At 36.5% G+C, this 26,858-nt stretch overlaps 1 protein-coding gene across 3 annotated transcripts in view; it reads left to right on the top strand.

Moving 5' to 3' along the window:
- Positions 1-26,858, top strand: part of cog5 (component of oligomeric golgi complex 5) — a 90,257-nt gene that overhangs the window by 48,452 nt on the left and 14,947 nt on the right. For 2 of the 3 annotated variants that reach the window (NM_001045144.2, XM_087247484.1), the window contains exons 8-15: positions 949-1,108; positions 1,197-1,309; positions 2,160-2,237; positions 10,249-10,330; positions 15,713-15,914; positions 17,719-17,880; positions 19,209-19,308; positions 26,257-26,367. In NM_001045144.2, coding sequence (NP_001038609.2) covers positions 949-1,108; positions 1,197-1,309; positions 2,160-2,237; positions 10,249-10,330; positions 15,713-15,914; positions 17,719-17,880; positions 19,209-19,308; positions 26,257-26,367 — 1,008 coding nt within the window. Of the gene's footprint in view, positions 1-948; positions 1,109-1,196; positions 1,310-2,159; positions 2,238-10,248; positions 10,331-15,712; positions 15,915-17,718; positions 17,881-18,843; positions 18,942-19,208; positions 19,309-26,256; positions 26,368-26,858 lie in introns of those variants that run through there. The other variant, XM_087247485.1, reaches the window with a different exon arrangement.

Here is a 26,858-nt window from a genome sequence, read left to right as displayed (position 1 = left end):
AAGCAGGCCGGGCATATTTTTATGCATTTTGATTTCTGTGTATTTTGCCTCCCACATCAGTTCTACTCATATCTTTCTCAAAACCATTAAAATCCTTAATAATTTCTACTCCAATATAAGCCCCTGCTCAAAACCACTAAAATCCCACATCATTTGTACTCCACAATGAAACCTTTCTCAAAAACTTTTTTTTATAATCACATTGGAAGCTTGCAGCCTTGCTTCTGTTTACCCCACAGTATTGCATGAGATTAAGGGTTAGTTCACTCAAAAAAAGACAATTATATCATTATTTACCCACTCTTTACTTGTTTCTGACCTTTATCATTCTCGTCTGTTGAATACAAAAGGAGATATTTTTAAAAAATCGTTAACAACTGACTTCCATAGTAGGAAAAATAAATACTATTGACGCTTTGCAATCACTTGAGGATCAGTAAATAATGGGTACCTTTTCATTTTTGGATGAACTTTCCCTTGTAGCATATTGCAATTCACACTGTGTACGTTTTCTTCTTCATTAATTAAATTTATTTTCTGCTTAGTCCCTTTGTTAATCAGAAGTTGCCACAGCGGAATGAACCACCAACTCATCCAGCCTATGTTTTACATAGCGGATGCCCTTCCAGCTGCAACCCATCACTGGGAAACACTCATACACTCTCATTCACACACATACACTACAGACAATTTTAGCTTACCCAATTCACCTGTACTGCATGTGTCTGGACTGTGGGGGAAACCAGAGCACCAGGAGGAAACCCACATCAACACTGTAAGAACATGCAAACTCCACACAGAAATGTCAACTGGGCCAGCTGAGGCTTGACACAGCAACCTTCTTGCTGTGAAGTGATCGTGCTAGCCCCTGCGCTACCGTGACCCCACGTTTTCTTCTTGTTAAAACCAATTTTGATTGATGGATGTTTATTATTATTTACCCCACAGAATCCATCTCAGGTGGGGACAGCCCTACAAGTGTTTTACAACCTTGGAAATCTGAGAGAGACCATAAGAAGTGTGGTCGACGGATACAGGACATCTGTTCAAGAGAACGTCGTTAATGCCTTAGACATTAAGGTCCTTACTCAGCCTTCCAACACCAGAGGTTTGTAGTGTAGTGCATTCATGCTGGAGTATGTTATTTGTGTGTGTTTGTGGTTTATTTCGTTGCTTTTTGTGTGCGCTGTGTTTAGGTGCCCCTGGCAGAGCAGTCATGCCCACTCCTGGAAACACAGCTGCATTTCGAGCTGCTCTTTGGACGAATTTGGAGAAACTAATGGACCAGATCTGTGCCGCGTGTGGTCAGGTATGCAGACATTCATTACGTAGATGCTGCATGTTATGAAACACTATTAACGTGATTAGGCAAAACACCAGTAGTTCACAGATGGCTGTGGTATTACCATGTGCCCATCCATTTTCTGGTGTTCACTTGTAAAGCCCTGACATGTTAAGCTTGATTTAAGCTTTAAAATTAACTTTGTGCCTCTAGTGCAGATGGTACGGCGAACAGAGGATGCTTGATATATTTGTGTATATACAGTTGACGGCAAAATTATTAGCTTTCCTGTGAAATTATAATTATTTTTCAAATATTTCCGCAAGTTATGTTTAACAGAGCAAGGAAAATTTCACAGTATTTCCTGTAATATTGTTTCTTCTAGAGAAAATCTTATTTCATTTGGTTGGGCTGGAATTAAAGCAGTTTTTAAATTCTGTAAATTAATTTACAGGTCAATATTATTCATATTTAATCATTATTAAATATATATACAAAACAAACCACTGTTGTTTAATGAGTCGCCTAGTTACTCTTATTAAACTGCAATTTAAGCTAAATACTAGCATCTTGTAAAATAACTTGTAAAATATTATTTACTGTCATCATGACAAAGATAAAAGAAATTAGATATTAGTCATTAAAATACAAAAATATATGGTTAAAAATGTGTAAAATGTGGAATATTTTAAAATTAATAAGAATTATCCTTTAAATAATGGTAGACAAAATAGTAAAATAAATACAAAATCAAGTTTCGCTTATTAACATATCAAAAGCTCTTCATCAAAGACTTCTCTAGAAATTACACTCATTTCTGTGCTTATATTCAGTGTTACTCTGAAGGGTCATTAAACATTACTATATTCCTCAACAGGTTCAGCACCTGCAGAAGGTTCTAACAAAAAAGAGGGATCCAGTGACTCACGTGTGCTTCATCGATGAGATCATCAAGGTGAGATATGGATATTATGTTTTTTTCTTTTCTTTGCTTTAAATTTCCATTTTTCATTGGTGTAGATGTGCAGTTACATAACATGATTAAGTTGCAATGGGTCACACTTTATTTTAATGCACAATTCACACTATTAACTAAGTCAATTAGCTTCTTATTAATTGTTAGTAAGTTGGGTTTAAGTGGTATTAGGGATGTAAAATGAGATACTTTTTACTTTAGACTCTTAAACTTTAGACTCTAATACTTATAACAGTTAACATCTTATTAGTAATAAGCCAGTTTTATCTAAAGTGCTACACTTGTATAAGGGGAATTTCAGTATAGCAATATTGTGCATAGCCAAATTTACATTTTTCATTTGAGTGTATTTGCAGTTACATGTCATGATTAAGTTGCATAGCTTTACAATTCAAGCTATTAACAAACCATTTTTAACATAACAAGACATTTAGCTCAATAAACTAACAATTAGTTGCTTATTAATTGTTAGTAAGGCAAAATTTGTTAAGTTAACGTAATGGATTTGTGTTGGGATAACGTGAATGAATTGTGTGGAACCTTGCATTTTATTATTAAAATGATTCAAAATGAATCAAATAATTAACCAAGACTATTAACTCAACGGATTCCTAATTAGCTGTTTTTTTAATGTTAGTAAGGTGGTAGTTGGGTTTAGGTATTGGGTAGGATTAGGGATGTAAAATAAGATCATACTTAAAACAAAAAAGGTTTATATTATAAACTTGCATTAGGAATTTATGTTTAGCAATATTGTGCATAGCAAATGCTATATCTCATGGCAATTTGTAACTTTTTGATTTAGTGGTGGCTAAATTGTATGAATTTGTATGATCTTATTTGTACAGTTTAGTAGGATTTGCTCATCCCCCAATGACGGTTTATTTAGGGGCCTCCTTACAAAGACTCCTTTTGAAAATCATACATTTTTATATGACTGAATTTAGCCACTAAACTGATGAAACTTAAAATGGTTATGTTTCCTCGTGAGATCGTTCTGGCATATCATCCCATGTGAGAAAAGTCTTGTCCTTGATATGGAGTGATTTATTACAAAGGATTTTTGTATATGCTGCCCTTGCCTGTTGCTGACCTGTCCGCATAGCCCCTGCTGGTTCAGTGGCTGCTGGCACATTAGCTGTAAATGACATCCTAATTGGTGTCTGCAGGTGGCTGGCCCCTCTGTGACAAGGTTATCTAGCCCACACGCATACACACATGCATACACGCATTTATCCAACACACACTTTTTTTCAGCCAGACAGCATTGGGACCGTTTTTATCTACATTCCCCGCTTGGCTCTGGGTGACTTTGTGAACTAGTAGGAGTTGATCTGCACAATATATCAATATATCACATCAATAGTCACATCACAGGATATGCATGTGATGCTAAATGCAAGTATACTGTTTGTAAGTTTAATAACAATTAATTTTATTGAATTTATACAGCAAAGCACTATGCACTATTATTTTACATGAGGTAATTCAATTACTGTTAAAACCATAAAACAATTTTTTTCTTTAATGTATTTATCCATGCTTGTAGATTGTATTTTATGTATACTGAGTGACAAGAGTGATGTAAAGGCATATGCAGTGCATTTCCCCCCTTTTGGTTTGGTCTGACATCCGTGGTTCTCAAATCCTTCAGTGGCGAATTTGGCTAATTGCAGCCGGTAATTAAGGTGCTATTTTCTGCTAACTGAAGGGCTAAACTGTGAGATCAGAACAGTTATAGGGGCATTTAGGGAACGAGTGGCATGATTTCACACGATAGATTTCAAAGAGAGCATGTAATGTTGGAAATTAGAAATGGCCTTTGAGCAATGCATTTTCTCAAACCATAACCAGCAAAGCTAATATTGTGCATAGACTAGTAATCTGAATAGGAATCGGGACCTATTTTAAACATTTTTTTTGACATGGAAGGGATTGACCTTAAGAGATATGGCCATTGCTTCACACGACAGACAAATTAGATTACAATAATGCAGTTTCACAATAACTGCATGGCATTTGCTCATTTAAACCTGATATAATGCAACAACAACATTGCATACTGTACTACTGCATACTAATGTTTTCTGTGCATATATTAAAACGTGCAATAATGTGCTAAAATTGCCATAATTTGTGTTTTGTGCGAAAGAGAAAAGATTTATTTATCTTTTACATTTTATTTGGGGATTATTTATATATTACAATAACGCAGTTTTACAAAACTGCCTAGCATTTGCTCATTTAAGCCTGATGCAACAGCAGCATACTATACTACTATACACTAATGCATTTTGCTGCATATCGAAAAACCACAGCGCACTAAAATTAGGTTATGAACATAGCCATAGTATGTGTTTTGTGCAAAAGAGAAAGGGTCTGTTTTCAAATATACTGCCAATTTCGGCAGTCTCTGTATTTCTGCTGTTTTTACTCAGTAAACAGTTTTGGGGGAGATGAGTTGAGCGGCTTCTAATCACCTCTTGGAAATCGAGATTTTCGGTCAGAAGATTGAGGTCTGCAGGAATGGGGGGCAGGTGGGGGCGTTTCCATGGAAACACATTCTACTGTCTCCCATGGACCTTTTCTTTTCACAAAAGTTTGATTTGAGTTGGGGATGCTAGTGCAAAATTTGGCCACTTTTCTGTTCTCTGATTTTTGTTTAAAGAAAATTACAGCAAGATGAAAGCATGAAGATAAAACATGCTTTATTGCAAGCTTTAGAGCTTCTTTGTTTGGTTTCTAGTCGAAATATCTACAAATTCTTAATTCAAGAGGCACTTTCTTTTCAGAACTAGTTTAAATGACGTGACTTTTTTCTATTAATAGTAATCTGCTAGTAGGGTAAGCAAAATAATCTCATGTTGAGCATGAAATTAGATTATTTGCCTTATAGTGGCAGATTATTTAACTTGTTTTAGGGGAAAAACTCCATTCATTTCAATTTCTTATTTCTGAAAACAAAACAGTATTTAAGGGTGTCACAGTGGCGCAGTGGGTATCATGATCGCCTCACAGCAAGAAGATCACTGGTTCGAGCCCCGGCTGGGTCAGTTTGTATGTTCTCCCTGTGATTGCGTGGGTTTCATTTGGGTGCTCCGGTTTCCCCCACAGTCCAAACACATGCGCTATTTGTAAATTGAATAAGCTAATTTGGCCGTAGTGTATATGTGTGAATGTAAGAGTGTATGGGAGTTTCCCAGTGATGGGTTGCAGCTAGAGGGGCATCCGCTGTGTAAAAAATATGCTGGATAAGTTGGCGGTTTATTCCGCTGTACCGACCCCTGAAACTATACCGAAAAGAAAATGAATGACCTATTTTTACTTCTAACTAAATTGCTTCTTGATCAAGGAATATTTAGATATTTGGACTAGAAGCAAGCGTTTATTTTAACAGTGTACAACCTGCATTTATGTTAATTCATTGCTTTAGCTGCTGTTTGCATCTTAAGCACACAAACGCTGAAAAAAAAATTGTCTTTATCAAAAGTTCAACTTGAAATTTAAACTAGCCAGAATGACTGACAGAGTGTCATCGGGTGCTCAGAGAGCTGTCAGCTGGAGATGAAAGAGACACCCGGCATTTAAAAGGCCCTCTGAAAGGTTTTTGAGGGTGAGCACCTCTCTTGCTGCCTCAAAAACCTGTAAATATTCCTAGTGCGCCTTTGATTCTTGAGTTTAACCGGGTGCATGCAAGAAATTGCCTGCATATGCAGTATAGGAAAACATACAGGAACCTTCTGCAGGAGTCAGTGTACTGCACAACAAAACTGCTGTCAGATTCCCTGGAGATTGGAAAAGGTGGGTGAATGTCTTGTTTTTTTGTTTTCTATCTCTGCCTCCGCTTTGAAAGCTGTTTTCAAACTCCCACAATCTCACACCTTTATTTGTGGCAAAAACACCCCCCCACAAACACACACACACACGCACCCATCGGAAAACTAAACCTGCAAACCGCTACATTTAACAGTTACACAAGTAAAACAGACCTTCCCGTTGGATTCCCAGCTGCTTTTATGTAGCAAACAAGCCTTCTGGCATCTCTGGCACGAGTTCATCTCCATGGATGGCACTCTTGTTCACTTCAGGTGTCAGAAATGTGAAATACGAATCGACAACAAGAAAAGCAATCGCTTGAAGTAGTGGAGCATGCATGAAACTGACTTGTGTTTTACTGAAGCAAAAATAAACAGTTGATTTCATCAATAAAGCGCTGAATACACGCCACTCTATTTGGAAGTGTACAAAATAAGCAATGATTGAATGAAACATGCATTAAATGATATAAAAATGTAAGTATTTGTTTAAGAAAGTGCTTTTTTTGGGCTTTCTTTTATTCTTTTTAGTGATACAGCAGTCAATTTGGCATGGATGCTACAAAACCTGATGATCCATGTTATCCGGGATTGTTTCGTGATGCACAAAAGGTTATCTGGTGGTGAACTTTAATAGACCTTTTGTGGCCTTTTCCTTAGAGCTCAATGTCACAAATGTCCTTACTTATATATATTTTATGCACTTGTATAAAATCTCCAATGTTTTGGAGATCAAAATTAAAGAACAACCTACAACATCTTAAATTCTGAGGTCACTGCTTAGTCCTAGTTTAAGTTATCCTATTCTATAAGGAGTAAAAGAGCAGTTTTTCTAACATATTTCATGAGTTGCATGGATTTAAGGCACATTATAAGACATTGGCACCAGTGCGCTCACCACACATCAGAAATTGGTGGAGTGGAGAAATAGTGTTGGAGCCAATTCGGTGGATGGGGGTGATTGGGAGGCCATGATGAGTAAGGGCCAATGGAGGGAATTGGGACACCAGGGTTACACCCCTGCTCTTTACAAGAAGTGCCATGGGATTTTTAATGAGAGTGTAACGTCTAATCCGAAAGACATCACCCACTAAAAGTTTAGTGTCCCCTTCACTGTACTGGGGTGTTAGGACTCACACAGACTGCAGGTTGAGCGCCCCCTGCTGGCCTCACCAACACCACTAGTTTTCCCATGTGGTCTCCCATTCAGGTAGTGACCAGGCTCAGCCCTGCTTAGTTTCAGTGAGTAACCGGTCTTGGGCTGCAGGATGATATGGCCATGTTCTCCCCTAAATAATAACCCTACCACTAAATAATCAACCTAATAATCCTTATATCACAGTCATAATCTGACATGACTTCTAGCATGAACTAAAATGTGAAACAATTATTAAGTTGGTGTGTGACAATATGGGGCATTAACAACAGTAAAAACATAAGCTGATAATGCATCTAAAATAATAAAAACATCTATTCTGATTTGCCAATGCAGAGTTTTACCTGCTGTGTCCTTTACTTTGATAACTGAAGAATTTATTCTGCTTGTTTCTTGTGTATCCAGCCATGCAATTAATGTAGGACAGGACAGAGCAGGTGATTAGAGTAGTGGGCAGGCTGATATCTAATGGCTTGGTGGTCTTTACTAAAAGATATAATTTCTGACTAACACCATTTAAATTAATTTTAGATATACAATCACTGTACATCTTGTTCTGATGTAAGTTACACACTGTATCAGGCACACAAAGTCCATTGTTCAGTAAAGCGGACTGAATTCAGCTAGTCTATAATGTAATTGACTAAATTAGATTTCAAGACGATCAATTTTGCACTCATTGTCAATAGCAATAGGATGTAATGAACTATTATAGCCTTGTTAAATGTCTGAACCTGAGACACTTCAGGCTCTTTACACACACTCACACACAGCGAGCATCAAGTAGACTGGCACCTTCAGCACATGTCCATCAGCATTAGACCATATTTGTTTTGTTATGATTCCTAAATGATTATTTGCCATAGACTTCTCTATTTACACACAAATGCTCACACGGCTCAGACAGTCTTTATTCTGCCAATGACGTCTAATGCCAGCGTTGTCTGAGTTTTGAGATTCTGAGAGTTGTCTGAGGGCTGCTATTCTAACCCTTTGTGATATATGTTATGTATTGTTTACCTCAAAGTCCACTATAAACGTCAGTCAAATTTTCTCATGGTTATCATTTATTTCAGGTGACCATTTTTAAATGAACTTTTAAAACAGCAACTCTTTAGTTTAAGAAACAATTCACAATAATAACTACTGTTTATTTACCTGCCTATTATTAAGATATTAACTGTTTATAAGCACGTCATGTTCTACATCCCTAATCCTACTCAATACCTAAACTAACTACCACTTTACTAACTTTTAATAAGCAGATAACTAGGACTTTATTAAGGTAATAGCCTTAGTTAATGGTTTGTTAATAGTGTAAATTGTACATTTAATAAAGTTTCCCCTTTAAAACTACTATATGTAAATAATCATAAGTAGCCTAACCAGATTGAAGTCACATTTAATTAAATTCAAGTTTATTTGTATAGCGCTTTTTACAATGATTATTGTTTCAAAGCAGATTTACAAAAGGTGCACATTATTGCATTACTATCAAATTGGGAAAAGGTTATTAGATACCATAATTTTATTAGTTAATAATTGATAAACTTTATTAACTAGTAACTAATAGCTTTTAACAGTTAAAGTTGTTATATTTAAGCATAGTTAACCTGCAGTTATATAAACAATATCTATGTGTGCATGTTCAATGTGTAATAAATAGAATTAAAAACGCCCCAGCAAAAATCAAGATGTGCCTAGTTTGCAGTCAAACAGCATGAGACGCTGGCGTACACCGCTGTCCACGAGTCTGCAAGAGCCTACAGGAGTCTCTTACAAGTCTGCAGTCTCCAAGATTTATCACAAGTCTGTAATCAAGTCTGAAATGAGTAAAAGATGTCCTGTCTATTATGTGTTTAAGGAGGGGGCAGAGTTTGTCGGTGGGGACATAGAAAACAGGCATGACTAGTTTTAGTTAAAGATCTTGTTTAAGGGTTTTGAATAGATCCTAAGGTTTCATTTACCCTGACCACCTTGAAACTATCACCCAAAGACAATGGCACAGTTGTTGTGACCCTGCCTTTAGCATTTGCGTCACTTTCGTACAGCCAGTGCTCAGGAAGCAAGAGGTTTTGATGTCTGTCACATCCTAGCTAGAGTTTAGAATGACATGAGATAATTAAAAACCAAAGAATATAACTTTTCAGATAAAGATTATTGTTAATTTGGAACTAGATTAAATAAATTAATATTACCACACCGTGTTGGTGTGGGTTTCCTCGGTTGCTCCGGTTTTCCCAATAAGTCCAAAGACATGCGCTTTAGGTGAATTGGGCAAGCTAAAATGTCTGTGGTGTATGTCCTGGTTCTCCAGGTTGGGGGTTGAGCATTGGGCTAATGACCTCGTAAAAGTAAGATGTTACGAAACACCAACATGGTGCATCTAAATATCAACTTTGATATAAAAGTAACTGGGAGTAAAAGTAGGTAATCCTACCCTATACCTAAATCCAACTACTGCCTTACTATTAATATGAAGATAACTAGGAGTTTTTAAAGGCATTAGTCTCTTTAATAGTTTGTTAATAGCATGCATTGTATATTAAACTAAATACTACTATATGCAAGTAGTCTGAAGTAGCCTAATCAGTTTGCAAGTAAATGGAGTAAAAATTAAAATGAGTCTAATTGCCATGATTCTAATATTTAACCAAGGATGAAATGCAAACTGGGAATATACAGTAAAACATAACAGGTTTTACACAATTCCTTTATGTTGTCCCAATACAAATCAATTAAATTTACTTAATTGTTTTATAAATTTAAGTGTATTGAATGTAAAACATTTAAGTTATCCAAAAAACAACTCAAGAATTGCGTTGATTTCGTTTTAACAAGCAGCGAAAATCTTGTTTGAGTGTTGTCTGAGAGATTTTGTTGGTTGGTGCCTCTAAAGACAGGCTTTGTTTGAACAGCATGTTAATGCATTTTTTGTTATGATGTGTGTCAAAGGCTATTATGCTAAAGTTCATCTCTGGCTGATGCGTGCCGTGTGTTTCTCTCTTTCTCTTATCAGGATGGGCAGCCTGACATCTTGCACACCTTCTGGAGTTCAGTCACTCAGACGCTCTCCGAGGAGCTACAGAAAGCCACAGCTGGTGAGTCTCAGTCTGAGGTTTTTGTTTAAGACGATGCCCCGCCATGCATCTCAAAAGCTCATTCTGTGTGCGAGTGTGTTACACAAGCTCCCCTCCTGCGCCTCGTCTCTCTCTTCTCCTCCGCTCTTGCTTTCTTTTCATCACATTGCAGTCGGATTCAAACTCTATTACCCACGTACACTCTTCTGGCATTGCTTTTGAGAAGACTCTGTTAACCTGTTCCTTCTCTAACTAACATGGACTACGTTTGTATGATTTTAATGCTCCGATTTTAATACGGTTAAGACAATAATCTGATTATCTAAGAGTCTACCTAGTAAACAGAGATTTTTGATGACATTAATCCGAAATATTTATTGAATAGATTTGACTTCGACTCAATATAGTCATATCTGCTTACTTAACAGATAACATCTGCATCATTTGGTGGCCATATTGCAAAATTAAACCAACTTTATACTACAATATCATCTAATTAATAGAGAAAATTGGTTTATTATGATGGTGCCCATCTTGATTAAAGTGCTTAAGACCTTAGCCCGCACGTCCTCCTTGTAGGGCCACTGTAATTTAGACCTTGGCTCTATTGATCCTTGCTTTTGTTATCATGAGCTAATGATGCTTTGTGCTTCACTCGCATGATCAATAGAAAGCAAATAGAAGCCTCTGCATCACTTTCATTATCCAAATGCTTCCCTCTTCAAAGCCTTTATCAATCCTGATTTGAAACCTCTCAATCAAACTTGCTTTTATATCCTCCTGACCCCAGGGGGCCTACTCTGTCTCTCTCTGCACATCACAAAATGAGAACGTTTGAGGCGAAGATGCAAACTGTTACGTTTCCAAGATGCCTTCAGAAGACATTTTAGTTCTCAGGTCGATTGTTATGGACTCTGTCTTGAGACCTCACTGTTCCGCAAGCCTTCAAAAAAGATCTGCTTATAAATGATTTATCACTCCCTCTTTGTCCTAAAATACGTTTTGTGACCACTAACAGCTTCCTCCCTCTTCCCAGAATTCTCTCTTGAACTGTGTGCCTTTGAAAGAGCAGGTCAAAGGATGAAGACTGTGTTGCTCAGCACTCAAAAAAATGGCTTTTGCTGCTTGTTCAAACTATATTATTCAGAATAAGTTGAAACAACACAATTCTTGAGTTTTTTGGGGGAGGACGACGTAATTGTTTTATGTTTAATCCACTTAAAATTGTAAAAAAATAAATAAATAATTAAGTTAATTTAAACGATATGTATTTTTTTAACAGTAGGTGTCTTTTTTCAGTGAATTCTTTTGTGAATTGCTCTAACCCAGTGGTTCTCAAACTGTGGTACGCGAGCTTGACGAGAATAAGAGATGAGCCTCCTCATTCTTTACTTTCACTTTCGCTCTCGTGGATAGAGAAAAGTGTTGTAGGCACAGATATTCATTAACCTACATAATTAATTTTGTTTATTAAGCGCAAAGATTTGTTTCAAAACTATTTCTAAATTTTAATTTCCAGCAAACGAATAAATGAACAATAATAACGACGTGTGTTCAAAAACGTTATATCCAAATACATATGCTGTGCCCCATATGGTCTAAAACCTGCAGGTGGGCAAATCTAGGCTTGTTTTTAATAAAACAAATGTAAATATGCAAATAGTAAATAATACTGCTAATGATAAAACATTATACAAAAGCAAATTGTCATGAATAAACTAAAAAAGCGCCCCGAGATGAAGAAGGCATGAAGGCGTGGTTTTTATACTTATATAGGCTGGAAAATAATGTTTTGTAAAATTTTAATCCTTTAACTATTTTTCATTTGTAAAGATATTTGGGTATTGCTGTACATCCTGTGTGTATTAAGCAATGTGCAAGTGAAGCGCACAACTAACGCGGTCTACGCTGGTCTTTAGACCTGCTTTGATCTGGTCTATTGTGCAGCCTATTATAGTTCCTAAAAATAGCAACCCGCCTTAACACGCCTCCTTTTTTAGACCAGAACGCCTATGGGTGCACATGAGGGCAAATGCATTTGCTATTTAAACAGCGTGCTGCAACACATCAAAACAATAGGGCCTGTAATCTCATTCCCACAAAAATACAGCACATATGAATTGGTCAAGCACTATATATGCAATTAATCACTCGCTTTTGTACATGATGAGCAGCAGATCTAATTTCTAATTTAAGTAGTTCCAAATCATATATTTAAAATACAAGTAAATGTTTATTTTCCAAAGATATACAAATATGTCATATACGTGTAACTTAAATTTCAAAATGCATAAAAAATGTGTATACTGAATATATATATATATATATATATATATATATATATATATATATATATTCAGTATACACATTTTTAAGTAAATGTTTATTTTCCAAAGATATACAAATATGTCATATACGTGTAACTTAAATTTCAAAATGCATAAAAAATGTGTATACTGAATATATATATATATATATATATATATATATATATATATATATATATATATATATATATATATATATATATATATATATATATAAACTGTGAAGTTTTTTGTCTGCACGCACAGTTAATGTTCAAACTATTTATAATGTTTAAAATGGCTGACAATAATACATATTCTTATCAATAGGGATTATTCTGCCTCGTTTTTGAACTGTGCAGTGCTGTAGCTGCTTAATTAGGCCTACTACACTACTGTATTTCAATACCGGTCATTATATTATGGTGGTGCTGTAATGAAGAGACCATTTTTGTCTGAGGTGGTAATTGGTGAAAAAAGTTTGAGAACCACTGCGCTAACCCTTTTGGAACTATTTATTGTTTTACTAACAGTAATAGGTGTTTTAATGTCAGTTTTGTTGTTTATAGTGTCTTTTCTCCATTTATTATTCTATTACAACATGAAAGGCAATCCCAGGCCCTTGACTAACACTACAAGTCAATGCATTTTCCACCATTTTGACATTGACGTTTGTTTGTTGGTTTTGTATGCACCTCATCACCTACCCTGAGGAAAGATTTTCCTGACAGTCAAGGGTTTTGTTTGAACACTGCTGCATCGCAGATTTATGAAGTGAGAAAATTTAAGCTTCACCACCGGCAATAATTCAGAAATAAAGTGTCAGCAGAGCATGGCTACAGCTTACTGACACCACTCAGTAGAGTAGAACTACTACGGCTCGTCTTTGTTCAGATTCTGGCAAAACATTGACGACTGAAACCATTTAAGGTGCCTACGCCTTTGAACTACTCAATTATGCATTCATCAAATCAATCTGCATAGGAAACAATCTGCATAATATTCCAGCATTTAATCACCTGTAAAGTTGGGTTATTACCATATTAATGAAGAGGTATTTTTATGCAATTCCATCTGACTCTCTCATTCTGCAACTCTCTTATTGTTATTTTATTTTTGACATTGTTTTTTGGGGTTTGTGGTTTTTCATCGCACTGAAAAACAATGATTATTTGTAGGTTCCTGTCACTGCTTGTCATAATAACAAACACTTTTAAAATCAAATGGTATTCAAAACAATTTAGCCTACAGATGAATCTAAATTTGCTTAGTTTTTCTAAACAGGCATTTTTAATACAAGTTGCTTGATCCAAGTATTGTTTTATTTGGGCTGTTAGTATTGATATATAAGCTTAAATGTTCTGTAAAATTGCAATAAAGTAGTATTGGTATGTTTGTTTTAAGGATATTTATAAGCTAGTGTGCTCCAAAACATGAAATTTGCATTTAGAAGATATAAACCTGATCTACAAGGACAAAGACAATAGGAGACTTGTTTCAAAAATGTATTCTGCAGTCTAATCCACCAAGGAACGCTCAACAAATGACATCAGACTAAAATGGGAGAGAGAATCCAACCTAGTTATCTCAAAGGAAGACTGGTTGATTATCTGCACAGTACAGGCCACCTCTTCCAGCTCTGGTATGTGGCGAGATTTTTGCTGAAGGAATCTTACCAGATACTTTTTAACCCCTAAGTTAACATGCATGCAAACACGGGAGAAGGACAGGGGGCAGTGCTGGAGGGAATGTGGAGAAGACTTAGCAAACCCCTTTCACATTTTTTGGAGTTATCCAGCCATTCAGTCATACTGGCAGGACGCAATGCAAGTAATCCGAAATATTTTTGGTGATGGTGTTGACTTTACTTTTACAATTTATCTGGGAAATATTGCAGCCAACTTATCGGTAAAAGACAAGTATTTATTAAAAATACTTCTAGCAACCAGTAAGAAAACTGTAACTCAAAAGTGTCAACAACTGGAACCCCCTACAAAATCTAATGTTCAAAATATGGAGAGGATGACTTTTTCTTTAAAACTACAAATGAACAAATACCTGCAGTATTGGTTGAAATGGTTTGTACTTAGGACTTTACACAGTGTAAACGGATTTCTATAATGTATTTGTTAATGTGACCTGTAAGGATATATGTGACCAGTCAACTGTGTGTTATTGTATTTTTTATGTATTTTTTAATTCATTATTTATTATTTGTATTTTTTTTCTTTACCCTTTTCTTCCTTTTTAAAAAAAGAGAAATAAAAATAAAGTATAAAAAAAGTCATGAATCTGATATAAACATCCAAAGCTTGCAATTTGTCACTTTTACCAAAATGGATCAACGATTTCTCTCACGTCATCTCATACTTCAGTTTCTCATCAGATCTTCTGACCAATCAAATGCTCTCTAGTATCTAACATGCCCCACCTCCTTCAAGATGCTTCCCATTAGCATTTCATTTAATGCACTTGAGCTCAATCTGTTCTAAAACAAAATGCTATTGGCTGTTTTTAAAAGGGTAAAAGCTACTTTATGTCCCGCCCTCTCTTCATGTTTCAGTTGAGATCACGTCAAACATCGAATAAAAATGCACATTTCAAACCACTTGACAGGACACAATGAAAAATATTTATTTAAAATATAAAAGCATTCAAAGCTCACATCAGGTTTTCTTGATGACTACATGCACTTTAGAGTTTGATGCATCCCTTTGAAGTATACAACAATAGATGCTAAAGCAACATCAGAAATCAGGTTGCTTGCACATGAATACATGTTTTAGATGATATAAATCTTGCTTCATGTTGGAGTAAATTACACAATTACATTGCAATTATAATGAAGGCCAGCTAGTAAAGAGCTGTGTTTGTAAACCTCACTTCCCTGACCTCAAGAAGCATACTAATGGCTGTGGTCTTTGGCGTGCTTGTTAGTGAAACTGCCTCCAATGCAGGAAATCTCATTTACAGTGTGGCTAGTAAAACCAGAGGGTTACATTATTATCATACCAAACATGTAAAACGTGAATTTATCTGTGTGTCTACCTTCCCTATTTAAATGCATTCTCTATTATATGTACTCCTTTGTTTTCAGCATCAACCTTCCTAAAGCAGGCTCTGGAAGGAGAGTATCCCAAGCTCTTGAGGCTTTATAATGAGCTGTGGAAGCGGCTGCAGCAATACAGTGCGAGCATACAGGGGGCGCTAGTGAGCAGTGGTGCAGGGCTTGATGTGGAACTGCCAGCAACAGAGAATGATACTGAAGATCTGTTCACACACGCCAAACCAGATTATGAGTGAGTACTGCTATGATACACACTAGTGCTGTCACAATACTGGAATATCAGTACCAATCGTCTTAGTAGAATATGAGGATTGTATTATCTTATCTTCATAACTAAATTGCATCTGTCAATCACTGACGTCCGCTGGATTTAACATGCTGAATGCAAGTAAACGGAAATGCTATGATTTCCCATCATAAAAGCCAAAGCTTCCTTATTTAGAAAAACTATTATCTTTTGCATCGTTTCTGTTGGCCAACAAAGATTCCTCCTACCCGCAAAGTGCTCTCAAAACTGCTCTCTTCAATCAGACAGCATTTCTGCTTTGCACCTGAATGGAGAGATGCATTAGGAAGCAGAGAAGGCTTTCTAAGCTCAGACACATTGTCAAACAATCTCTCAGAGTGCAACAACGTTTCTGCCTCTACTCTGATCAAACAGCCAGATGCCATAATCACGATTGTCCCCTAAACAGCCCATGTTTTATGCACAGTTGCTCATAGCACATAATACAGCACCAAAAAAGCTTGTCAGAATGCATGACAACCAGCAATTAATGCCAAGATTATTAAAGCCTCTTATGGAAAACTGGCAAATGCATTCAGTGTGTCAGGGTAATGTAAGGGTAAATGGATTTCTAAATATTTTATTTAGCAGAGATTCAGATCTATGTTTAGCTCTTATGAGCTACTTTCTTTCTGATAAAAGCTCACATGTATTTACATGCACTTCATAAATAATGCACTAAACATTAAGTTTAGGGATGCTTTTGTTAAGGATATATCTGTCTTTTGTTATTTTGGAGGCCCTTTTTTGCCCTCACTTACAAAGTCAGATTGATTTGGTTTTAAATTCTGACAATAATGATGTTTCTGCTGACCTCTTTGACCTGGTTTTGACAAACACATATTTTGTCTGTCATTTTTATGAAGTGTGCATATTTTATAAATGACTTTTTAACCCTCTAAATTAAAATGAGCATTATAATAATTATTTTGCAAATCATTTTTATGTAATTCAGGTAAGACATGCATTTAAAAAACTCACTTTTGTGTTTTATTTATTTATTGTTGGGCAATACAACTAATCCTATCATTATGTATCATTACTACTGAAATGACAATGATCTGCATTATGTGTAATACACTGATTTGTTTAAATTCTTTGTCTAATTTAGTCAAATCTAAGTTTGACTATCAGCAATTGGTGCACACAAGTCAAATAGAATGATTATTGGAAAATTAAAGGGCTGTCGGCTAGAAAAACTATTTGTTACAGTGGCAAAATTAAATCTTTGGGTTTTTGATATGTATTTAAAATAAGAAGTTATGAAGGTTGGAGCTTCATTGAGTATCATTCACTCTATTGTGCTTTTTATTTTGTCTCTGTTGTTAATAATATCTACAGGCTCTTATTAAAATGAACAGACTTAAGTCAGTGAAATTGTAAATATACAAATGGAGCATGAGATATACAGTCAAGCCCGAAATTTATTTACCAGAAAATGACACAAGCTTCTCCCAAAAGATAGCAAGATGATGAACAATAGGCATTATTGTGGAAAAATACATACATTTCTCTGCTTTTTTTACATTAAAGTCAGAATTTGCCAGGGGTATGAATAGTTTTGGGCTTGACTATACATGCTACATGTTTATCACAAATAACTATGTACTCTGATTACATAGAAATGATGATGGAAACATTGGCGATTAGACAATACAGAATGACCTGAACACGTTTTTGTTTTCATTTATTTGTTGTATTCACCAAAAATCAAATGAATAACTGCTTTGACATTATTGTTCTGTTCTAGTCCAGAGAAGGATCTAAAGGACTCTCTTCAGCCATATGAAGCAGCTTACCTATCCAAGTCTTTATCCCGCCTCTTTGACCCCATCAACCTTGTGTTCCCTCAAGGGGGTCGAAACCCACCCTCTAATGATGAACTGGACAGCATTATAAAAACAATAGCCAGGTACTTGTCTGATATTTAGGGTACTACATCTGTGGTGAGAAATCGCTTCAGAGAATTTAAAAATATTTATTCTTTCTTGAAAAAATTCTGAGCATAACAGCAGATGTAAGCACTGTATGCTTTATAAACCGCTTGCATCCAATTCCTTACAAATACCACATGAACCTAAAACAATCTTGAATAAACTTAGTAATGGTTTAAGGCAGGGGTGGATAATCTGGAAAACATATGGTGATTTAATTGCATAGAGTGCAATACAGATTGTTCTGAGTGGGCAAAAATACATTATAAATGTATTATGCTGCCTTCTAAGAAACCTTACTTTGGTTAAATGAACGATTTGGTTAAAAGCTCATCTTGCAAATGCAGAATAACCCCTTTAAGGATACACTCCTTATTTCCTCCACAGAGAAGACAAACCAACAATGCACACTGCATGCAAGTGAAATGTCAATTATCAATATACTGATAAACACTGATAAAATATAATTTTGGTCCCACTTTATATTAAGTGTCCTTAACTACTATGTACTTGCATCAAAAAATAAATACAATGTACTTACTGTGTTCATAATGTATTTGAGAACACTTGTGGTGCTCTTGAGTGGGGATAGGGGTTGGGTTAGGGACAGGTTTGGTGGAATGGGTAGGTTTAAGGGTGGGTTAAGGTGTAAGGGATGGTCAACAGTGTATTTACAAATGTAATTACAGAAGTTAATTGCAGATGTAATTACATACAGGTATTAAATTAAGCATAGGTGCACAATAACTACATGTATTTCCACAATAAGTACATTGTAACAAACTATTAACTCCTGTATAAGTACATGTTGGTTAAGGCCACTTAATATAAAGTGGGACCATAATTTTATATTATTATTTGCAAATTATCCAATGATAATCTGGTAAATGTATGGTGATTAAAGTAACCAGACTGCATACAGAGCAGTTTTTTTATGCAAGTGAGCTGAATGTTGCATCAGTGGATTCTGGCCTCATGATTGCAGTGGCCAAGAAAACATTATAACTTTGCCATTATGCTGCCTTCTAAGAAACCTTTCTTTTGCTAATTGCACAATAGACTAAATTACACTTTTAAGGATAAACTGCATATATCCTTGACAGAGAATACAAACCAACAATATGTAAAAATTGCATGCAAGAGAAATATCAACTATCAAAAAAAAAATCTATTTTATATAGCAAATCACCTAATCTGGATAATCTGGTAAATGTATGGTGATTAAAGTAACCAGACTGCATACAGACTCTTCTGATTGAAAGTATTGTGTTGACTGACTGTAATGCATGTTGTTTTTGTATGCTAGTGAGCTGAATGTTGCATCAGTGGATTCCGGCCTCACGATTGCAGTGGCCAAGAACGCCGCCAAGACGGTGCAGCTCTTCTGCGTCAAGTCGGAGCAGTTGGTAAGAGACACACAGGGATAATGAGCTCGGCTGAGCGGGAGGCTGTCTGCTCTCATGCCCCTCAACCCTGCCAGGGAGGTGACACACATGGTTGGCGACTGAGCTCATTATGAGAGCCGGGGAAGGGTGGGACGCGTCTCAACAAGCGCTGAAGAATCAGAGCACCTGCTGAGAGCCATGACCTGGACAAGAGGCAGGGAAGATCCCACCCTACCTAGTTAGAGGTGCATGTTGATTCGGTCTATAAATAGCAGCCCTATGAACCAGCCAATGGTGACGGTAGAGAGTGAAATCGCAACAAAATGCAGTAATTGCTTAGTGTAGTTAATAATTGTGAATAGAATAGAATAAAATACAATCTTGACTCTCATTGTACAAGTACAATGAAATCTGTCAGGGTTACCACACTTCTTGAAAGGGCTTAAAAGTACTTGAACTTCAGACATATGAATTCAAGGGCTGTAAAGTACTAAAAAAAAACAAATATAGTTCCTTGAAGATCCTTTAATGAAATGTAATGTAATGTGTATTTATATAGCGCATTTATTATGTGTGGCCATACACTCAAAGCGGTTTACAATCATGAGACGGGTCTCTCCACACCCCCACCAGTGTGCAGCATCCACTTGGATGATGCGACGGCAGCCACAGGACAACAGCGCCAGTGCGCTCACCACACACCAGCTATTGGTGGAGTGGAGAGACAGTGAAAGAGCCAATTCAGTGGATGGGGATGATTGGGAGGCCATGATGGGTAAGAGCCGATAGAGGGAATTTGGCCAGGACAACGGAGTTACATCCCTCCTCTTTACAAGAAAAGCAATGGGATTTTTAATGACCACAGAGAGTCAGGATCTCTGTTTAACGTCTCATCCAAAAGGAAATGAAAACATTAGCATGGACGGGGGAGCTTATAGTGGACATTTTGAGGGGGATGTAGCGGACGTTCAGGGGGAGGCGGGCGGTGGGCGGACATGCAGTGGAGGGGGGGAGTAGGTGGTGGGGTGGTACATGGCAAATGTTCGGGGGGGGATTCTAATAACTCTGGGGGGCCCTAAACAACATGGGCCCTTGGAATTGTTTCTCCTCAAGCTGACTGTTCCCTTCACTTTACTGGGGCATTAGGACCCACAGAAGTTGAGTGCCTCCTGCTGACCTCAGCCCTGCATAGCTTTGCTGAGTAACTTGGGCTGCAGGATGATATGGCTTTGGCCAATAAATATGGCATTCAATTTGTTAATAGGTTTTATTTTAGCAATTGTACTTAATTGTTAAAAACTGAAGGAAAAAACAGAACTTTTTCAATTGAAAATCTTAATTCAAATCAAATATTGCATGTTTTTATCAGTGTTTCAGAAAGAACATTTAAATATCACTAATACTGAATTGTATAGAAATTAAAAAGTTAAAATTGTCAAAATTGTTAAAACTTTACTCAACATTTCACTTGCACCTAAAATGGTAAAAATGTCTAAGTACAGTAAGGACTTTCATGGTGCTAGATATGATGGGAATTAGAAATTACAAGGTGCTTGATTTAAAATGAATGATATTTTTAAAAAGTCATTGAATCTGCTTGTGTATATACCACATTGCCTGTCAGCTTTAGCAGAATGGCTTGTTCATGTAGGTCTATCTCCATTCACTGTAAGCTGGAGGTGTGATTGACCGTGCCTGGCAATGGAGGTGGTGTGATTGGATTAGTCTGGTGTCTGTCCTCAAATCACTGGCCCATTGACTCAATCTGTCTTATGTCAGCAAAAAGATGAATAACGAGGATTTGGTTCTGTTCTTTCCTGCAGTACAGATGTGTCCGATGAGACATCAGAACCCTGTGAACTCAATTCAGGATCTTTTTTTAGTGCCAAGCCTTGACCTGTCCTCGGACTTCGAAGTAGTGATATCATACTGGTATATTGCATGATTCTTCAAAGCGATCAGAAATATTGTTTTGACAATTCGAGGAAGCGAGAATCTCTCCAAGTCGACACAGATGGCTTCTTTTTTAATCAAATCCAGCTTAACAGCTTGCGGACTTCATCAGTTAATGGTTGGATATAAATGAAGACAAAGCGAAAGACTGTGTCTCTATTGACCTCTGATATCCTTCATGCTGTGATAATGGAACGGGACTTGAAACAGCTCTGATCCAAAAATTTCCGCAGGACTGCACTTGTAGAATTATTTACAAAAGCTTTGGGAGTGCTTCTTGCATTGCAGAAGTTTGCTTTATGGTTCATATAAAACTCAAGCCAATGTCCTGATGAAGCCTATATTTCCCGTCTAATCAGAAGATGCAATTAATGCCAATTTTCTCCAATGGCTATAGATCAGAAAATCTGATTTTCTCATGCCAGGAATTCACAAAAACAATTGCTTTTTGAAACAATACAGTTTATTACTACAAATGCAATTATTTTTTTTCCTTTTCAAGTATTTCCCAAATGATGTCTACCGGAGCAAGGAATTTTTCACAGTATTTCCTATAATATTTTAACTTCTGGAGAAGGTCTTATTTGTTGTATTTAGGCTAGAATAAAAGCAGTTTTTAAAACAACAATGCCAGTGACTCAAGACCCCCAATATCCTCTTAGGTGGTTATAAACATACAGGCTTTGCACACAAGGACCATGCATGCCAATAGGCAGCGTTGAGCAGTAACGTCGCAACAAGTAGTGACACTACAAGCTTAACTACATTTCTCAGTAGCGTGGCGGTAGCATCGCTACTTTATAAATCAAATAGCTTTTCAAAAGCGAAGCTTGAATTTAAAGCAAGTAGCGCAGTAGCATCCACACAAGCTACATTTAGCAATCGCGGATCAATAAGTGACAGCACCGACATTTACAGAGCAGTGAGGCTGGTGTCTAGCCGATGAAAGTAAATCCATGTGATGGCGAGAATGACAATTTCTTCTTCCTGTTTTACGGTGGTTGACAACAAACTTTTTGGTGCGTTAATGTCACCTCTCGCTCTGGTTGGGAACGTCACCAACCAATTAGGCTAACACGAGAAATTTGCTTGATGGAAAGATGACTAAAGGAGAGGAGGTCTATATATAGTTTACTGTAGTAAAGACTAAAGTATTTTTTAAGTAGCTTGCCCAACACTGTCCAGAGTCTATTTAGCATTTAATTTTGAAGAACACCACTCAGAGACCATCCTCCATCTTTAGTTGTGGCCTGAATTAATTTTTAAAGTACGTGAGTGCCATAATAGTGTCAGAAAGTTTAACCTAGTGCCATAAAATCAATGTGCTGTGTCTTTAATATAACATAATCACCCCAGGGGTCGCAAAAAAAGCGAAAGGCATGTTTTTTTTTTTTTATGTATCTATTTCTACTATTTTTTTTCTGTAGGTTATGGATAAAATATATTACTTCTAATAGTTATGATTTTTGGAAATCACTAAGCAACCCTCCCTTATTGCCTTATTGACCCCCACTTTGGGAACCACTGGTCTACAGAACAAACCACTGTTATACAATGACTTGTCTAATTAACCTTGTTAAGTCTTTAAATGTCACTTTAAACTGAATACTAGTATCCTGAAAAATATCTAGTGGAATATTATGTGCTGTCATCATGGCAAAGATAAAAGAAATCAGTTATTAGAAATGAGTTATTAAAACTATTATGTTTAGAAATGTGTTGATCGTCTTTCCATGAAACAGAAATTGGGGGATAATATATGGGGGGAGGAAGGGGGATTAATAATTCTGACTTCAATTATATATCAGAGTTTGTTACTAGTATTAACATACTTTATTATCTTAAAATGTTGTGTATGTATCTTACTATTGACTCAAAAGTGTTACTTGACAGTAGTTTACTTTAACACGGCTGAAAATAACTTTCAAAGTATCTTCCTCTAATCTGGTTTAGCTGTAGGCGGAAATATCTGACAACAGTGTACTTCTCTGAGGATTACTGAAGAAGGGGAATGTTTTGGGTCTTCGGGCAGGTTTACTGCAAAGCCGGGGTTGCACAGCAGTTAATCTCGGAATAGTTCATTACTGTATTGGACTGCAGATATGTGCTGGAGGCTGTGCTTTATTTAACATCAGGTGTGAAGGAGCAACCACTAGCGTTACTGCACCACACTTGGCATCTCCACACCTGCCACGGGAAACGTTAATTAACCGTTGCTTTTCCATTTTTAGACCGTTGCCATGGCACTCCGCTGCCACTATCCTATGTGGCTTTCCTTGCAGACTATGTGTGAACTTTTTTTTTATTTCCCAATTTTATTCCCCCAACCTTTGATGCAAGGTGTGATCTCTTGCACTGTAAAAATATCCATAAATTAGCAGGCTTTTTTTTTGTATTGCATATTTTACTGTTTTATTTTTCCTAGTTTATTAATGCTTTTGAACTGCATTATGAGATCTTAAAACCACAAGTTTTTTTTAAACTATTAACATTTTTAATGCTTTTTTTATTAGAACGTAAAATAAAATTAGAGATGCATCAGAGAAGTCAATAGGGATGGCTACTGAAAAGATTAGCGGAAAATTTGCACAGTGTTCTATATATATAATATTATACAATATATATATATATATATATATATATATATATATATATATATATATATATATATATATATATATATATATATATATATATTGTGTTGGAGTAAAAAGAGGTGGGGGAAATGTTTCATATACTAGTTATGTATATATTGTGTTTACTATATCTACGTTGTACATTTACAGTTAGTTATTAGATCTGCACGATATTGAAAAAATATGATATTGCAATATTTTGTTTTTTTGCAATATATATTGTGATAGGCGTCACGGTGGCACAGTGGGTAGCACAATCACCTCGCATCAAGAAGGTCACTGGTTCGAGCCCCGGCTGGGTCCGTTGGTATTTCTGTGTGGAGTTTGCATGTTCTCCCCTCTCACTCCTCCGGGAGCTCCGGTTTCCCCCACAGTCCAAAGACATGCACTATAGGTGAATTGAATAAGCTAAATTGGCTGTAGTGTATGAGTGTGAATGAGTGTGTATGGGTGCTTCCCAGTGTTGGGTTGCAGCTGGAATGGCATCCGCTGCGTAAAACATATGATGGATAAGTTAGTGGTTCATTTCACTGTGGCGACCGCTCACAGTCAATAAAGAAAATTAATTAAGGAATATATTGCGATATGAATATAATTTCACCAGACAGCTTGAATAGAATTTAGAAAGAATTCATTCATTTAGGCTGATTTTGGATTATTAGGGGTGTAAATCATGCATAAAATATAATTTAAAGAATTGAAAAGCATGTATGAAATACAATAAAGCACAGAAGAAGAAATATTTACAGTGCCTAATGGTTTTCTGAGGAGCCAAACAGTATTCAGGTACAGAAATTGAATATCTATATTTAAAAGCACTGCATAATCTTTATTGTAAATAGTTGTAAACTTACAAAAGGTAAGATTCCTTGTGCCTATCCTGAATGCAAAGTCACAGCTTTTAAAAACGTATGCAGATCATCAACTTTTCTTAAACTCCACAAATCTCATGTTTCCGAAATTGTGGCTCTTGCTCAAATATAATCCCAACATATTAACTCAAAATTGCATATCCTGCAACATGGCTATTGCACACATGCACATGCTGAAATAATATACAGTGCAGCCCTATAAGTTTTGTGTTATTCTTAGGATTGGGTTACATTTTGCTTCAAATAAAATAATCTGGAGTCTAACGCAATAATTTATTCTTTCCATTTCGTAAATTTCTCAAATTTTTTGATCCATTGCTTATATGTAAGTGGGTTTGATCTGAGCCGGTTAAAACTATAGTTTGCAGTGCTATATTGTCTGGGGTAATGTTGTATATTACACAACAAAAAACCTTGTAATAAGCTGCCAGTGCATTTTCTGTCGTTTTACAGGCCTATTTCCCTATATATTATTATTTTCTTATACATTACATTATTTCAAACTCCTAAAATGTGAATGAAAGTCACTTTTATTCAACTGTAGAGTTGAATTTTCAGCCTCAAAAGTCGACACAGCAAGATCAAGAGTGTGTGCTGCTTCTTTTTCTGCATTTTGGACTTTGAGCTGTTTGGTCTGTAGTAGCTGTTTGTTTATGTCAGGAGGCAGCAGTGCAGCACGAATATGTGTTTGTGTGCGGTGGTCCGCTCGTGACTGAGACAACCCTCTGCTTGTTAGTTTCTATGGTGTGGCACTGAGCAGTGCAAATCTGTCTTCTTTTTCCTCTCTGTGTTGCTTGCCCTCCTACCCACAATGCCAGCTGCTTCTGCTGTTTGAGCTTCATATGTGACGCCCGTGTCTCAGCATGCTGACCGCTGTGCCACCACCGAGCAAATCGCTTCTGACCTCAAACGAACACTAGGACATCTGGGGAAATTAGCGGCAGCCTGCGGTCTCCTTGTTTTTGATGTTGACTTCTTGATTATTTACTTTGATTGTGATGCTTAATAGGGTATAAGCTGAAGGATTTAGAATTTTTAGTAACCCAGTTGAACTGTATGGTGTTACAAAATCGCCGCGTTTCTTTAATAATCAATGATCTTCACTGCATGATTGATTCACTGGAGCATTTATATACGATATAAAGTGGGTCTCAGAATGTACACAAAGCACTGCATTAAATTCCCTTGTTCTGCACCATGTGTAAATATATTTTACCACAGTATTTTGAAACCCCTTTTATCTTTGCCATGATAACAGCACATAATATTTGTCTAGATATTCTTCAAGATACTAGTACTCAGTTTAAAGTGACATGTAAAGGCTTAATTAGGTTAAAGTAATTAGGTCATTGTAAAACAGTGGTTTGTTCTGTAGACAATCTTATGCCAAATCAAGCTTTTATTTTGCATGAGATTAATCATGATTAGTCTTTGCCCAGCACTACTAATATGTTTAATCTCTTATTCTTTTATTCTCCCTTCCTGGTTTCTTCTGTCATGTGTTTCAGCTGTGTACTCAGGGGGATGCAAGTCAGGTGATCGGACCCCTAACGGAGGGCCAGAGGAGAAACATTGCCGTTGTGAACTCTCTTTTCCGCTTGCAGCAAGCTGTGGCTAAGGTAAGATTGACACCTCTTATTCAGTAGGTAATTTATTTTTAACCCTAGTGTAGTTTAGTTAGTTCCAATACAGCATGTTCGATTAAAATTCGGAAAAAAAATATCTGAAGTTTCTTCTTTTAATACAATTTAAGAAATCTAAGCAGAGTTCTGGTTTGGCATCCCATTGACATTTTTCCAATAGATGTCTTTCCAACACCATTTTATTAACAGAACTCATTCAGCTGGATAAATGAAATCACTCCTCCCTGCCGAGTAAGTGTTAAAACATAAGCATTTGAAGTTATTAAAGAGACCTGCAGTGTTTTAAAACAGCCTCTATGTGCAGGACATAGTCCATCTTTCTGTAAAGCGCATATCAATGCAGTGTCTTTCCTCTTGGGAAAACCGCAGACTCTTCACCAATCATATCTGTACTATTTGAGTGGTGATATTTCACAGGTGGCTTTTTTAGCACCAGCTGATGTAGTTCCCCGTCTGCCCCATTAAAA

The sequence above is a fragment of the Danio rerio genome, chromosome 4 (genome assembly GCF_052040795.2).
Source record: "Danio rerio strain M-AB ecotype USA chromosome 4, GRCz13ab, whole genome shotgun sequence".
Taxonomy (NCBI): Eukaryota; Metazoa; Chordata; class Actinopteri; order Cypriniformes; family Danionidae; genus Danio; species Danio rerio.
Note: the sequence above shows the minus strand (reverse complement) of the source record. Positions and strands in the feature narration are given on the sequence as shown.